The following is a 17114-nucleotide window of genomic DNA, read 5'->3' as shown; positions in this document are numbered from 1 at the left end:
GGCAATGGTTTCTACCTGCTATTGCAACATCTAAACTCAAAGTAACATCCATGGACTTTTTTGGTGGCAGCCTATGGAAAAGCAGTTGGATATTCCCTCTGCTGTTTCTAATTAAATCATTTTCACAACTCCACATTTCAGCCATTCCCCAAATGCCTATCAATGCCCTGCAGGTCTCAATGAAAGCCAAAATTAGCTGTGCCAGCATCACATCAGACTAGATTCTGTGGATGCTGAGTATTTTCTAAGAATTCTGGCTTTCCTTTGACATTGCTAATAGAAACCTATATTGACCCATTCCAGCTTCCATTCCCAAGCAAAATAACCTCTCCCTGAAATACTTCAAGAAAAAGAAAGACTGTAATATTTACGAGGATTAGTGAAATTTACCTCACTCCTGTGGACATAGCATTTTATGGCCACAAAGCACTTTTACATAAATTATTCCATTTTCCCTTTACAATACTATTGTGAGGAGCTCCATGTTAAAGAGTGGGAAACCAAGGTGCAAAAATCAAGAGACTGTCCCAAATTTTCAGATGTATGTATTGAATTGAATGTTTTTGTATTCCCAGAGAGAGGGGGGAAGAATCAGTGAATGGCATCTAGTCGTTCAGGGCAAAAATCCTAGTCTCCTCCCTACTGCTGCTCACCCTCATATCCAATTCAGCTCCTTCAGGATTAAGTCTAAATTGTTTATCTTAAAAAGTCCTTTTATGGGTGCCTGGGTGGCTCAGTTGGTTAAGCGACTGCCTTTGGCTCAGGTCATGATCCTGGAGTCCCGGGATCGAGTCCCACATCGGGCTCCCTGCTCAGCAGGGAGTCTGCTTCTCCCTCTCCTGCTACCCCCTCTTGTGCTCTCTCTCTCACTCTCTCTCTCAAATAAATAAATAAAATCTTAAAAAAAAAAAAAAGTCCCTTTATGATCTGGCCTCACATACTGATACTTCTCCATCTTTTCAATATTTCAAATTTCTCTATATTCCATTAGGAATAACTGTTACTAAAACAGAAGTGTTTTGTTTTTTTTTTTAAAGATTTTATTTATTTATTTGACAGAGAGATAGATAGTGAGAGCAGGAACACAAGCAGGGGGAGTGGGAGAGGGAGAAGCAGGCTTCCCGCCGAGCAGGGAGCCCGATGTGGGACTCGATCCCAGGACCCTGGGATCATGACCTGAGCCGAAGGCAGACGCTTAACGACTGAGCCACCCAGGCGCCCAAACAGAAGTGTTTTAACACTTCTGAAATGCCTACCTCTATGTCTTTGCACATGTTAAAAAGTTCTTCCTGGAGCACCCATACTTACACCCATCTGATAATTCCCAGGTGTCCTTCAAGACTCTGCTGAAGCTATTCTAGGAAGCCTTTCCCAAATCCTAGAATCTCAAGTAAATATATTACTTTAGGCTTTCACTGACCTTACACATACCTCTCTGACAGTCTTCATCATGCTGTACCAAGTGATAGGTCTGTACCTTTCTCCAGACCCATGTTGTACAACTGAACTTTCTTCAAATACAATAGCCCCTAGCCACAGGTGGCTACTGAATACTTGAAAGACGGCTAGTTTAACTAAGGAACTGGATTTTTTATTTAATTTTAATTATTTTAAATGTAAAACTGAATAGCCACCTAGAGCTAACGGCTATGTGTATTAGCACAGCTACAGACAGACTGTCACCTCCAAGGACAAAGACCATATTTACTTGTCTCTGTACCCCTGGTACCTACTACAGAACCTGGCACAGAGCAGGATTCAGTGCTTGTTCAAAGAATAAGTAAATGTTTAAGTATCTATAAACACTTCTTATGTATTGCTGGGAAGTGATTCCACCCAATACTCCAAGCACTCTGGATCATCATATAAAATTTGGCCAACCCGGTTATATCTTGTAAAGTGCACCTCATTAACTATAAACTAAAAAAAAAAACCTCAGCAAATCATTCATTTTGACTCAGGGCACTTCAGCTTCACAATCACTCTTAAATGACTTCCAGATGACTTCTGGATAAATGGTTACACTGTTTATGAAATATTACAATAGTCATGGCAGCATCATTTTGTAATGTCAAAATCAACTACAGTGTTTTATTTTAAAAATGGGCTTTTTACCATGCTTTTATTAACATGGAAAAAAATTCCTTTAAATGCCTGAAGTATTCCCAGAGTATGAAAGACTATTCTGAAGTATTCTTTAAAAATACCTGTCAGCTCTCCTAACTGAATTCATTTTTGAAATCCCATCCAATATTTGGAGAAGATGTGCTGGCTTGATCTGATGGACTCCATCACTGACAAAGCAGAATATAGAGGGAATGTAACCTATCTACAAAGAACTAACAGTCAAATGCAATTTGGTTCCAATGAAAAGTCTCAACTGACAGAATTCATGAGCTTGACATCAGAGATTTTAAGAAATCCAAGATGTGAACTTCACAAAGCCGAGACTAAGCATGTTTGACTCCATAATCAGGCCCTCACTGCACAATCCCTATCCCTTAAGAGTGGTGCTGGCAATCCAAGGCATCAATGAAGGTGGTCTGCACCCAGTCACCCCACCCAGAGCCAGGAGAGCTTCTCCATCTCCTATCTGGTGCATCACATACCCCACAGTAGTCATACAGTGGATGAACAACACTTGTAAATGTCCTTTCATTGTATAATTACTTCTGTAAAGGTAGACTAATCCTAACATCTAAAACTTCATAAATACATTTATATATTTATAAATATATAAATAATGAACAAGAATAAATAGGTAAAGCATCTTTAAAAAGCTTGACTGGTGGGAATCAGGAGGTAGGGACTTCAAACACATAATTCACTTTTTTAATTTAAATTTTAATTAAAAAATGAACAATTAAGGGGTAGGTTAGGCAAAATGGGTGAAGAGGGTCAAAAGGACCCAACTTCCAGTTATAAAATAAGTAAGTCATGGGGGGATGTAAGGTACAGCACACTGACTATAGTTAATAATACTGTATTGCCTATCTGAAAGTTGTTGAGAGTAAATCTTAAAAATTCTCATCACAAGAAAAAATGTGTAACTTATGGTGATGAATGTTAACTAGACTTATTGTGGTGATTTCATAATATATACAAATATTGAATCATGTTGAACACCTGAGGCTAGTATGTTATTAGTCAATTGTATCTCAATAAAAAAATGAATACTTTATTACAAAATAATTAATGTTCATTATAGGAAAAAAGAGAGGCAAAAATAAAATATACATTAAATTTTTTTACCCAAAGATAACATTTAGTATTCCACTTTTTTTTCTTGCGCACTTTTAAAATAGTAAGATAAATACTAGCTACTATTTACAGAACACTTGCTCTGTTTCATGCACTGTCCTAAGCATTTAATATCTATCAATTCATTCTGTCTTCACCAGAATACTATGAGGGAAACTGTTGCTATCTGTACCTTATAGACAAAAAAACTGAGCAGAGGGAGGTTAAGTAACTTGACCCAGTTCACAAGCTTAGAAGTGGCAAATAATCTCTGTTCAATTTTTGCTGTGGGAACATTGTGTTCAGCTAAGTAGTGTGGGAAGAAAAATTTCGCCTAAACTTTATTAAATCCTTAACTGCCATTTCAATGCTCTTGTCAGAAGCAAGAGAGCACATATAACCTACCTGGCTTATATTTGATTCCTGTTCCTCATGTTGGGGGAGAGGCTGACCTAAGATAGGAGACATTCGCTGACTTGGATCTAATACTCAACAGCTGGGCTGTAGGATACAATCTGTAATATGAATTTAGATTCCTTCAGGGCTATACCTCTTTGATGTTCTTAGTATCAAACTGTCGCCTTCTTACCTACATGTATTACATAATCCATTAGCCTGGCCATTAAAAACCTATATTTAACTTGATTTAAGTCTGATTTTATTTTTTTTTAACCTCGATTCTTAATATAATGTATGGTTTCCAATTACTTTAAAATGTAATCATGCCGGGGCGCCTGGGTGGCTCAGTCGTTAAGCATCTGCCTTCGGCTCAGGTCATGATCCCGGGGTCCTGGGATCGAGCCCCGCATCGGGCTCCCTGCTCTGTGGGAAGCCTGTTTCTCCCTCTCCCACTCCCTCTGCTTGTGTTCCCTCTTTCGCTGTGTCTCTGTCAAATAAATAAATAAAAATCTTTAAAAAAAAAAAAAATGTAATCATGCCTATTTTGATCACAAACTTCAAAAAAGTGTGGAAAGCAAAATGAAATGGAGGTTAAAACAGATGGAAAGAACTTCTCCACAATGTAAACTGTTAAACTGGAAGTGTGAGCTGCAACTGACAAGTTCAGAAACATCCTTAAAGGTGTTCTAAGAGACTGGGATGATGTTCTATGCCTTCTCCCAATCCCCCAAAGTCATGTGTAAATGTCCCAGGGGACCTACACTCAGTTTTCTGCTCACTTGCAACATTACAGTCTCCTGCATCATGACCCTAAAATTTCTTGTATTATTTTTTATGGTTGTGTTACCCACACAGCAACTCCTTTGGCAACAATGGTAATTACCCTAGCCTTGTTATCTCAGGATAACACTGTAATTAACTTGTGTCATTGTAGCATTCATGGTTATAATAATTGTAGCAAAAATGAAAGTAACATTTTTAGTTCTGGCATTCAAAAATAACTTCAGCAATTACACTGCTTAAAAAAATCAAGTTTCCCCCAAAAAACATGATTTCCGGGGCACCTGGGTGGCTCAGTCAGTTAAGCATCTGCCTCCGGCTCAGGTCGTGATCCCAGGGTCTTGGGATCAAGCCCTGCATCGGGCTCCCTGCTCAGCAGGAAATCTGCTTCTCCCTCTCCCTCTGCCCCTCCCCACTGCTCACTCTCTGTCTCTCTCTCTCTCTCTCAAATAAATAAAATCTTTTTAAAAAAGAAAAAAAGACATCATCTCCTCCGTACAAAACTCACTGAAACTAAGCTGTCTGAGTGCCCCCTGAGAAACATTAGACTATCTCTTTTGTAAGAGCTTCCAAAGAGAATGGGGAAACAAACACACAAATAAAACACATTTTTCAAAATATTACTTACAGCTCCTCTAGAAAAGGAAAGTTCTTAAATGCATCTTCTGGTAATTGAGTAATGTTGTTCATACTGATATCCCTGGAAAACATAAAGTTAACATTTTTGACTAGGTGATATTAGACTAAAAGAACTTAATTCAACAGAAAAATAATTAGGTGCTGGCATTCTGTAAAGAAGTGAGAAAAATGAGCACAACAAGTCAGACAGAGGGATAGCCACAATTTGGCTTCCAAATGCAAAGTTAAATCTTTTATATAAATTATGTTCCATAATTTAGAAACGAACATAGAAATGTACCCAGATCCTGGGTACCCACTTCCCACTTTAAGTATTCTTGGAAAAAAAAGAAAGAAAGAAAGAAAGAAAGAAAGAAGGAAAGAAAGAAAAATGTCTCAAACTTCCTACAATGAGTGGGCCAGTTTGATTTCCCAGGGCTCTGGTATTTAAAGTGCTGTACCTGATAAAAATAAACAAATGAATACCCCGGGGCATGATAAAAGATTTGCAGGCAAGGGTGGCTTAAGTCACTGTCAGGGACAATAAAACAGGTTGTAGCTGTATTCCAGTCATATTTTCTACAAAACCTATAAAAGTCCTCCAGGTAATAGTTGTAAGGGGATTTCATTTTTAGCCTAGGAACAGATGCAGCCTAGAGACATGTGCATACATGACGGGTATGCTGTCCATTTCCAGCTTTTCCTTCGAGAAGCAGCAGGAAGGAGAGAACTCACTTGCTGATATAACTTGACAATTAACTAGTTCAAACAGTTAAAAAAAAAAATTATTAACCATTTCCTTCTTCCCTGGCAACTGCCTCCTCAACTGGTTTTCTCTTTCCACACTGTGTAACACGGACCCCGTGCAAGGCAGGTTAAGGCAGCCTCAGAGGGCAAGTCCCAGTGTGCACTGGGCCATTGCCTCACTCAGGGTCCTCTGCCTCTTGTCTGCGGCTGTGTCCTCAGGTCTCTCAGTTCTAAGAATCACCAAGAAAATTCACAACTGGGACCGCCTCGTCACATAGGAAGATAGAAGAGAAATCAGCTAACAATAAAACACCAAAATCAGCTAAGAATAAAAACATTGTGATTTTTATTAATTTGGTCAGGTGAAATTTTCTTTTAAAAGAGCCGACACCTTCAGTACCAAGGTAGGTGAATCCCTTCTCCCTACCTTTGCCATTCACTAGAATTTAGAAATGGAATGTGCACCCCTCTTCATGAGCCCTTCCCAAGGCAAGTCTGGAAACCTTCCTGGCTCAGGAATAACAGTAAAAGCAGGCACAAAACCAGCAAAAGCAGTGTGGCTGCTAATATGTAGACAATACGGACACCGTGGTTAAGACCACACGTACGATCTCCCCTTACAGATGGGAAAACTGGGGCTTCCTGAGGTACGGAACCTCCCCCAAGGCCACCCAACAGATGGTGTCACAGGAAATGTGACCTCCAGAGTCCATGACTTTAACTGCAACACTGAGTCTTCCCAAGGTATCGTGTGAATCCTGTTCCTTCTCTCCAGTGATTGTCAAAGATACAAAGCAAACCCACGGTCCTACCAAGGGTAAAAGTGAGAGGGATACTGCCCCTGAGACCTTGGTACAATCACCAATGAATCCTGGGGGAGCACTTTTGCTTGACAATTTAAAAAAAAGAACTATAAATAGCTTTAGAATTTGAGGAACCAAAGTTCATTATAAATTTGAGCATGAAACTGTTCTAGAGATGAATCCTATGTCCATAGAGATTCCCATGCATTCCAAAATTTTATCATTGAAAATAACTCCAAATCTATTAAAGATGATTTGTAAGAAAAACAAAATTAATATGCGTCTCAAGGGAATATCTTTTTTTCGGAATTATTTTTAAACACAGGCGCTGATGGTACTTTAGTCAGTGATTGATATCCTTGGGCAGGGGAAGGCAAACCCTCTGTTTTTCATAAACACTCAAGCAAGATACTGGAGAAATAGCAGCAAAATCAGGGTCTGAAGAAGCAGGCTCGACTCCTGCTATTGCCACCTAGCCACTGTGTAATCCTGGGCCTCAGTTTACTCATCTGTAAAATGAGAGCACTGAACTGACTGGTTGAGGGGCTTCCCAGCCTGAAATTGTATACTTCTATGATTCACCTTTTCCTGCAGTTTTCATGGAGGGGCCCCTCCTCCCTGATGAAAATATATGCGGTTCATTTTGTAGAAAAGGCATGTTTCTGAAAAATTTACCATAACACAAAATTTAAAAACTATTAGTTTGCCATTAGAAAACCACTGAGTCATTCCCGCTGGAAACCCATTTGCCCTTAACCAATAAAATCATTCTTAATCATACAATAAAACGTTTAGTCACACTGAAATGCAAAATAATAATCTGAGTAAGCAGTGATTGTGTAAAATGTCACACAACGTTGATGCTCTTTAGCCATTCCAATAAATGGAGAGAGAAGGACAAGCACAGTTTATTACTTTACAAAAGGAGGCACTCCATACTGTTTTCCCTGAATTCAGGCAAATATCACAGTAACAGAAAAACTGATTACTTGCCTCACCATAAAAAGAGACATAATTAGAAATTACACCACACTATTCTCTGCATTCCAATTTTTTAAAACCCATACACCTATATAATTCTCTCATTTTTTCCCCTCAGAGTAACAAGACATGACAAGTAGTTCTGCTGTAAGCTATAAATGCAATTAGTAGGACTCCATATTTACAAACTAATATGTTTTAAACATGTGGTGAGGTTTTGTTTCAAAGCTTCAGATTCAAGAGCAACACTTGTTTCCAAAATGTTCTGAATTTCACATATCTAGAGAGGTTCTATCTTTATAGGTATTTTCCCTCCCATTTTCTGGGTTTTAGTTAAATAAAACATTTGAGAATAGGAAGGAAAAAAAAAAAGAAGGGGGAGCCTACAAGATGTTATCTCCAGAGAAGCTCTGGAAACATGTGGTTACAGATTATAAGGTGGGTGGGTACTCATTTAAAATAATGAGGGCTAATGGTGATAAACAACCTACAGACAAGTCTTAGAGAAGATTCCAGACCTGACATCACCAACACCTATGGTTGGAAAGGATGCTGGGGATGATAAGTTAACCGTAACAATTTACGAATGGAAGCCCTATGCCATAATTACAAACATCTCAGGCTCACAAGCCACATGAATCATTAAAACGCATAAGTTAAAAAAATTTATATAGAAAATGTTCAGCTAAAAGGTAAACCTTGGGATCAGTGGTTTGACATTCATATGAGCAACACAATCTTAGTAGTAACCTCTAATATTAAACCCACTGACTTGCCATCCTGGGTCCCTATGAAGAAAATAAATATAACATAGAAAACAAACAAAAAAAAATTGTGCGCCTGGGTGGCTCAGTCGGTTAAGCGTCTGCCTTCGTCTCTGGTAATGATCCCAGGGGCCTGGGATTGAGTCCGGCATCGGGCTCCCTGCTCAGCGGGGAGTCTGCTTCTCCCTCTTCCTCTGCCTGCCACTCCCCCTGCTTGTGCTCTCTCTCTCTATCAAATAAATAAATAAAATCTTAAAAAAGAAAAAACAAAACAAGGAAAAAAAAACAAAGAAATCATACAAGGTCAGAACACCACCAACTCACAAACGCCCCCCGAGGGCAAGTTCAAGAGAGCTGATGGCCTTCCTTGGAGTTAGCCTAGTATATAGTTGGAAGTACACAGGCTTAGCACCACAAAGACCAAGATCTACCTATGAATTTACTAGCTGTGTGATCTTGGGCAAGCTGTTCATCTTTTCTGAGCCCTAGCTTCTTCATTTGGAAAAAAAAGAGGCAGGAATAACTAAACCTTGTAGACTGCTGATGATCAGAAAATGTCAAGTTACACACAAGAAGCTAAGTTAGTAATAAGGTATTAGCTTACTATCATCCATATTTTTGCTGCTCCTGGAAGCTGAGTCCAATGTGGTGAAAGCTAGCAGGCCAAGCATCACACTACCTTTGGTGGTCTTCCTCCCCAGAAAGAAACCAGTTTTACACAAGAGAAACACTCAATGATGCAGAAGACCTAGAATCTGGAGTCATTCCAACTACAAAACTAGACTCTAAACTCCAGAACTCCAAGTGTCAAAGATTTTTAAGCTAGAAGAGCCCTTTGAAGTCAAATACCTCATTTTATCTTTTTAGAAGATTTTATTTATTTATTTGACAGAGAGAGCACAAGCAGGGGGAGGACCAGAGGGAAAGGGAGAAGCGGGCTCCCTGCTGAGCAGAGAGCCCGACGTGGGGCTCGATCCCAGGACCCTGAGATCATGACCTGAGTTGAAGGCAGATGCTTAACCAACTGAGCCACCCAGGCGCCCCAAATACTTCATTTTAAAAGAAAAAAGTTGAGGCCCAGGTGTTGACAGAGTCAAGCACTGGAAAGATAGGGGAAGGAAGAGGAACGTGCAGAGAGAAGGGAAGGAAATTATATTCTTATAGGAAATTTTTGGAAGGACAAGGGAAGACAAGAGCCATTTTCAAAAGATTAGGAGGGCTTCACACAGTTTAGTGATAAGAAGGGAACAGAACCCAGAACTTTAATGGGGTGCTTGACTATATTTTTTCTACACATATTTGTCCCAAAACAGACTTCTTCATACTTAGTTCTCTCAAAGTACACCAACCGAAACAGAACATGTCTGCATATTATACCAACAAAAGGCAATACTCCCAAATTTTTACCACAGAGATCAGAATTACAAAAAGCACATTACCTCACTAGAAAAATAAAGCTGATTGCTCAAACACCAGCAGTCACTGGTTTCAAAATTAAAATTTAAAGGGTACAATTGTTTAATTGAAACTGCAAAATCTCCCCAGTGGTTAAACTCTCATCTTTTTTCCCCTCATAAAATTCACTACTTCTAAAGTATCTACAGAGTAAAGAGGAACATCATGTTTCAACAAGGTGCCTTTTTAAAATCCCCGTAAAATGCTCCAGAAGCAAGCCTAACCTGTTTGCTGACGGCCAAGCGTGTACCACCATAGACTCCGCCACTGTACGCTCGCTGGGTCTGGGCCTCCTGCCATAGAATTATTTAATTTTCAATATACTGTGATTGACCCAATGTTATCTAAATTTGAATAAGCCCTCCTATTTGTACTAGATAAAACTGTACTGCTACTACCACAGTGCTGATTATATCTCAAATACTACCCAGCCATTTCAAGTCACTAAATGACATACAGGTGCTAGAGAACGCAGGGTTCTCTGATGTAGTCTCTAGGAAATTGTTGTGTCTTTAAACTCAACAAACATATGTTAAAAATGAATACTATCCCAATGACTTTTCTTTTTTCTTTTTTTTTTTTTAAAGATTTTATTTATTTATTTGAGAGAGAGAATGAGAGAGAGAGAGCATGAGAGGGTGGAGGGTCAGAGGGAGAAGCAGACTCCCTGCCGAGCAGGGAGCCTGATGCGGACTCGATCCAGAGACTCCAGGATCATGACCTGAGCCGAAGGCAGTTGCTTAACCAACTGAGCCACCCAGGCGCCCCCCAATGACTTTTCTAAGGTCTTTTGTAATTAGCCAAAAATTTCAGGTCAATCTCCCATTCACAGATGTCTACAGTATGAACAAAAATGAAAAGCTAAAACTACATTTGAAAAATGCTTCTGGTGGAACAAATTTGAAGGGAGGGTCTCTCTCGTCCACCAGCAGTGCCAACACACGTAGAAACACCAGAGTTCTAATCAAAGCCCATGAAGAGTTCATTTCTTTTCTGACAAGGATTCCCTATCTTTAGGCAAGCGATCTCTTTTTCTCCCTCTTTCTTTCTTTTTAGAACAAAAGTGATCTATGTGTATCAGTTTTTTTAAAACTGAAATACAGGGGCGCCCAGTTGGTTAAGTGTCTGCCTTTGGCTCAGGTCATGATCCCAGGGTCCTGGGATCAAGCCCCACGGGGGACTCCTTGCTCAGCAGGGAGCCTGCTTCTCTCTCCCCCTCTGCCTGCCGCTCCCCCTGCTTGTGCTCTCTCTCTCTCAAATAAATGAATAAAATCTTTAAAAAAAAATGATTAAAAAAAAAACACCCTGAAATACAAAGAAAACCATCCACAATATCAATTCCTAGAAAATAACCACTGTCCTATTTCATGGGTGTTATTACTGATTTTTTTTTCTATGTACAGTGTATATTTTTACAAATGTGAAATCATATAGTTCTGAACATGTTTATCTATTGGTCCCTAAGATTCTTCATTTTCAAGAGAAATAAAAACGTCTCTGAAAATATATTTGAATAAAAGTACAAATATTACCATCTAATATATCCTGATGCTCTTTTTGGCAAGCCATACAGCATGGGGTGACAAAGTCCTTGTTAGTGAAAGCCACTATGCTAAAGGGAAAAGAAGTGAATTAGGGACTTTTCTGTAAAAGGAGATATCGTGTCACCCATTTAACACTCGCCACATATGTGCAAGGCAGCATGCTAGGATGGTGAGGTTCCTGTGTCAGAAGATGTGCCCACAGTTATTTCCTTTTTTAATTAAAATCTATCACTCCACTCTATTCTCCACTTACTACCACTACATATTTTTGCAACATCCAATTAAGTTTAACTTTTTTTTCTTTTCTTTTTTTTCATTTTTTAATTTATTATTATTTTTTTATTCTTATGTTAATCCCCATACATTACATCATTAGTTTTAGATGTAGTGTTCGATGATTCATTGTTTGTGCATAACAACCAGTGCTCCATGCAGAACGTGCCCTCCTCAATACCCATCACCAGGCTAACCCATCCTCCCACCCCGCTCCCCTCTAGAACCCTCAGTTTGTTTTTGAGAGTCCATCATCTCTCGTGGTAACTTTTAAAATATGCATTATTGCATTTTGAAAGCAACCAGAGCAGTCATGTCTTTGTGAAGATGCTGCTCTTTATACGCAGAAATGAGGCCAAAACAGTTTATATGCCATTTCACTCAGATTTTGCTCCCAAGATATTTTCCTGACCTTACATGTTTTAGCACTCCTAGAGTCCAACTAGATGTCACAACAGACACCCCTCTAATGCCACGTGCAACATTTCTACTACAGTTTTAGGCAGCAGGAGAAACTGGCTCCATATTATCTGGAGCATTCCTTGGTGTTTCAGACACAAAGATGCAGTGCTTTCCAGAGGAAAGAATCCAAAACTTGCTTCCCTGCAGGCTTGCAGTCCTTAAGAAGGTATCTGCTACAACCCACCATAATGATACTTAAAAATAAATTTTAATTACTGCAGTGAAAAGTTATCACCTTGTAAAGTCATTGTCTATTTAAAGTACTTGAATGTCCTCGTATATAATCTTCCTAACAATACAGAAAGTCTAGAGAAAATGCCAACTTCAAATCTTAAAAAATGAAAACTTTTTTTGCTATAGGAGATATAGAGAAGAATGTTTAATTCATTTTATGATCATCTACTCTAGTGGATTAAAACCTCTATTTCAGGGGCGCCTGGGTGGCTCGGTCATCATTAAGCATCTGCCTTCGGCTCAGGTCATGATCCCAGGGTCCTGGGATCGAGCCCCGCATCGGGCTCCCTGCTCGGCGGGAAGCCTGCTTCTTCCTCTCCCACTCCCCCGGCTTGTGTTCCCTTTCTCGCTGTGTCTCTCTGTCAAATAAATAAATAAAATCTTTAAAAAAACAAAACAAAACAAAACAAAAACCCTCTACTTCAGGTCCTTTTAGAATTTTTCTATTAATGACTATATTGCCATTGCATAGAAAATGAAAAGACATGAAACAGACTGGAAGAAAATATTTGCAAATATCTATAATAGTATCTATAATATAGAAAGAACTCTCAAAACTCAATAAGAAAATAAAACCTGATTTTTAAGTGGGCAAAAAGATTTGAACAGACACTTCACTAAAGATTATACAAATGGCAGAAAGCACATAAAAAGATGTTCAACATTAGCCAGTGGGGGAATGCAAAATAAATCATAAGATACCATACCATACAACTCTAAGAATGGCTAAAATGTGACAAAAAAAAAAAAGCTGAAAATGCCAAGTCCTGACGAGGATATGGAGCTGCAGGAACTCTCATACACTGCTGGTGGGAATGCACAATGGTACCACCACTTTGGAAAGCAGTTTGGCAGTTTCTTATAAAATAAAATTAAACATGTGCTTATGACCGTATGACTCAGCAATGCAAGGTATAAATAACTTTCAAAAACTGGAAATAACCCAAACACCCTTCAACTGATGAAGGGATAAAGAATCTTTGGTGTATCTATACAATGGAATAATATCCAGCAACAAAAAGAAGACTACTGATATAAGCAGTAGCAAGGATGAATCTCAAATACCTTATGCTACGTCAAAGCCTGACTCAAAAGGCTACCCGCCATACTCCATTTATATGGCATACTGGAAATGGCAAACTTTTAGAGACAGAAAACTGACCGGCAGTGGCCAACAGCCAGGGGGGTGGAGTGGGAGAAAAGGTGGCTACACAGGGGCACGGGAGAACTTTTTCATGTGATGGAAATGCTCTATATCTTGATTTTGATGATGGTTATGGGATTACAGGTATCCAAAGTCTTAGAACTGTATATTAAAAAGTGAGAGTTTTACTGCATGTAAATTAAACCTCAACACCAGCCTTTTCTAAATAAGAGCATACATATTACCTCCTCACGTTTCTCCCACAGGAAAAATAATTAATCCTATGGCTAGAGGTTCTCTTTCCCAGCTTTACCCAACATCAAATGATGTCACACACGGCTATGCACTTACAGCAGGACATCGGGCCAAGCCTCTTCATTCTCTCTTTACTAAGCACCTACTACGTTTGTGCCTGTGTGCTGGGCACTGGGTATACAAAAACAAGTAAGACAGTGTTTACCTGAAGAGCATTCTGAGACAGTGGAAAGGTGATAATAAACAACAAGTAAACATTGTGATATGTGTGGCACAGCAAGGGAAGATGATCATCCAAACTTGGAACTGGAGAAAGACTTCCAAAGGCAAGGCTGTTATGCCAAGGTGTAAAGGACAGATATTACTTTATAGAGGGCTGCTATTTCAATCTGTGCGCTCACTCATTAGGTTGGCACTGTTTCTCAGCAGAGACACAATTGGCATGTTGAGCAGGATAATTCTTCATTATTCCAGACAACCTTGCTCACTATAGGGCACTTGGCATCCCTGTTCCCACCAGCACACTAATTAGTGCAACTAAAGACATTCCTCAAACACTTCCTACCTCCCCAAACCAAGTTGGTAGCACAGAGAGGAAGATGAAATCTATTTAGCAAGTAGAACATGGCATTTTTAAATATATATATAATAAAGAGCTAATATCAAAGTTAAGTACATCACATAGAAAAAGAACCAGCAGGGCACCTGGATGGCTCAGTTGGTTAAGCATCTGCCTTCAGCTCAGGTCATGATCCCAGGGTCCTGGGTTCTAGTCCCGCATTGGACTCCTTGCTCAGCAGGGAGCCTGCTTCTCCCTCTGCCTGCTGCTCCCCCTGCTTGTGCTCTCTCTCTCTTTCTCTGACAAATAAGTAAATAAAATCTTTAAAAAAAAAAATTTAAAAAGAAATCAGAGCTGCTTGCGGAAGTTTAAGCACGGCAAGTTTGCTGCAGAAAGATCATTCTGGCAACCACATATTACAATGGGAGGAAAGGAGGGAAAGAAGAAATTCAGACCTTCTGGAAGACAGCTTCCCTGACTGCAAAATATTGTGTACTTGCTACTTCTCAGGTCCTTTCCAAATCTATCATTATGACTCCTATTTTGGCATTCCTGATTCTGCACATTCCATGCATAATTAGTAGAAAATAAGCAACTCTTAGATTCATGTTTTTCCTATATGCGCAGACACATTTGCTTGTGTTAGCAAGTGTGTGAATGAGCACAGACTTTTAAAACATACCCCCTTCAGAATTACAAGGGTTCAGCAATTAAGAAAGACGCATGACTTCATTTCCAAAGGTAATAGTTTATGCTGTAATTGTTTATGCTCTCAATGAAGCAATACAGCCTAGGAGACATTTAAGGGTGTGTTCTTCAAGGAGATGCTAACCCAACAAGTTAGTAAAGGAATAGAACAAAACACTGGTGTGAAAATACCCTACCACAAGGAAGGCAGGTGTGGTTGAAATTATACATCCTTAAAGGGGTACCTTTAAAAAATAAAAGTAGTCAAGCTAATTCAATATTTTCCAATATTGAAACAAGTTCCACTTGTTTCTGGAGTTTTTTTGTTTTTGTCTTTTCAAAACAGAGTCTAGTTGTCAAGTGTGGAATGTGCTCTAACGAGAAAAATATAAAATGCTTGAAATCTGGAGTAATGTTTACTAAATGGCAAAGAAAAAAAATGAATGCCAAAGAGAAAAAGAACATTACTTTTCTTTCTATAGTTTGATCAAGTACCCTAGCATCTGGCATCACATGGAACAGACAAGGGTTAAACTCTAATATTCCTTGTTTTCTTTCTACTTAACGGGTGTTCTCAGGCATTCTTTGGGTGTCAACAGCTGTTCTGGTAACCCTAACGATGACAAAACAGTGCTCATTACCAGCCAAGACACACAGACAGAATGGTATTTCAATAGTCCATTTAACATCAACAAGAAGTATTGTAAGGATTGTCAGCTGAGCAGACTGGAAACACTCAATTACTTCATCCTCGCAGACAAAATGCACTATTCATAAAGAAATCAATCCAACAGCATTTATTATGGTAAATATTCTAATTAACTAAATGGTTTATGTTTTATTATGGCTACACTTATTAACACCACTAATAGGAAAACATTACTTCATGGTCCTGCCTTCAAACACGCACACCCACAAAAACTTCTGTTTAGACGCACATTTTTTTTTAAACTTCAACTCACAACCAATTAATGGGTTATGAAATCATTTTAATGGGTCACAGCCAACTTTTTTTTTTTTAATTTAAATGGGAAAGAATAGAATAAAATAGAAAAAAATCAGAAAACATCAAATGTGGTAACAGTATTGTTTCGGGGAATTTTGGTTCAGCGAATGTGTGTTTCTGTCTTACTGACTGCAAAGTCTCAAGTTCGTATACATCGTCTGTGAAATATAGTCAGAACCACGAATTCAAGGGTTTGGCTATTAAAGCCAAATATTTCTTATTCTTCCCCCTAGACGGAGTCCCAACTGCAGCTGCTTTCTCAGCACAAGGTTGGCTCAATGCATTTAGTAACCTTGAAAGTCTTCCTTCATCTATAAACTTCCCTTTTGGAATTGCCTTGCTGCACCCCATAGATTTTGGACCACTGTGTTTTCGTTTTCACTGGTCTCAAGGTACTTTTTTTTTTAAATTTCTTCTTTGATCCCTTCATTGACCCACTGGTTGTTCAACAGCACATTGTTTAGTCTCTACATGTTTGTGTCTTTTCCAGTTTTCTTCTTATAATCTATTTCTAGTTTCATTCTGTTGTGGCCTAAAATGTGATCTATCCTGGAAAAGGTTTCATGTACACGTAAGAAGAATGTGTATTTTGCTTTTGAATGGAATGTTTTGTATATATCTATTAAGTCCATCTGTGCTAAGGCCAATGTTTCCTTATTAATTTTGTCTGGATGATCTATCCATTGATGTAAGTGGGGTGTTAAAGTCCCAGTTATTGTTATCATACTACTGTCAATTTCTCCCTCTGTGTCCATTAATATTGCTTTATGTATATGTTGGGTCCATATTAACAAGTGTTATATATTCTTGTTGAATTAACTCTTTTATCATTATGTAATGCCCTTTGTTGTCTCTTGCTATTGCCTTTGTTTCAGTCTATTTTGTCTGATACAAGTACTAGTAACCCAGCTTTACTTTACTTTTGTTTCCAATTACATGAAATATCTTTTTCCATCCCTTCACTTTCAGTCTGTGTGTGTCTTTAGACTTCAGGTGAGTCTCTGGAAGGCAGCATATTCAATATTTTCCAATATTGAAACAAGTTCTTGTTTTTTATCCATTCAGCCACCTTATGTCTTTTGATTAAAGCATTTAGTCCATTTACAATAAATAAATTAAAATTAAATTAAATTAAATTAAATAAAGGGCACCTGGCTGGCTCA

At 38.7% G+C, this 17114-nt stretch overlaps 1 protein-coding gene across 2 annotated transcripts in view; it reads right to left on the bottom strand.

The window, feature by feature from the left end:
• Positions 1 to 17114, bottom strand: part of LGR4 (leucine rich repeat containing G protein-coupled receptor 4) — a 99209-nt gene that overhangs the window by 39859 nt on the left and 42236 nt on the right. For both annotated transcript variants that reach the window (XM_045893991.3, XM_045893992.3), the window contains exon 2: positions 5048 to 5119. In XM_045893991.3, the coding sequence (XP_045749947.1) occupies positions 5048 to 5119 (72 nt within the window). The remainder of the gene's footprint in view (positions 1 to 5047; positions 5120 to 17114) is intronic.

The sequence above is a fragment of the Mirounga angustirostris genome, unplaced genomic scaffold (assembly GCF_029215605.1).
Source record: "Mirounga angustirostris isolate CCGP_5_RB_7025 unplaced genomic scaffold, mMirAng1.0.hap1 SCAF_13, whole genome shotgun sequence".
NCBI lineage: Eukaryota > Metazoa > Chordata > Mammalia > Carnivora > Phocidae > Mirounga > Mirounga angustirostris.
This window is presented reverse-complemented; position numbering and strand designations above follow the sequence as displayed.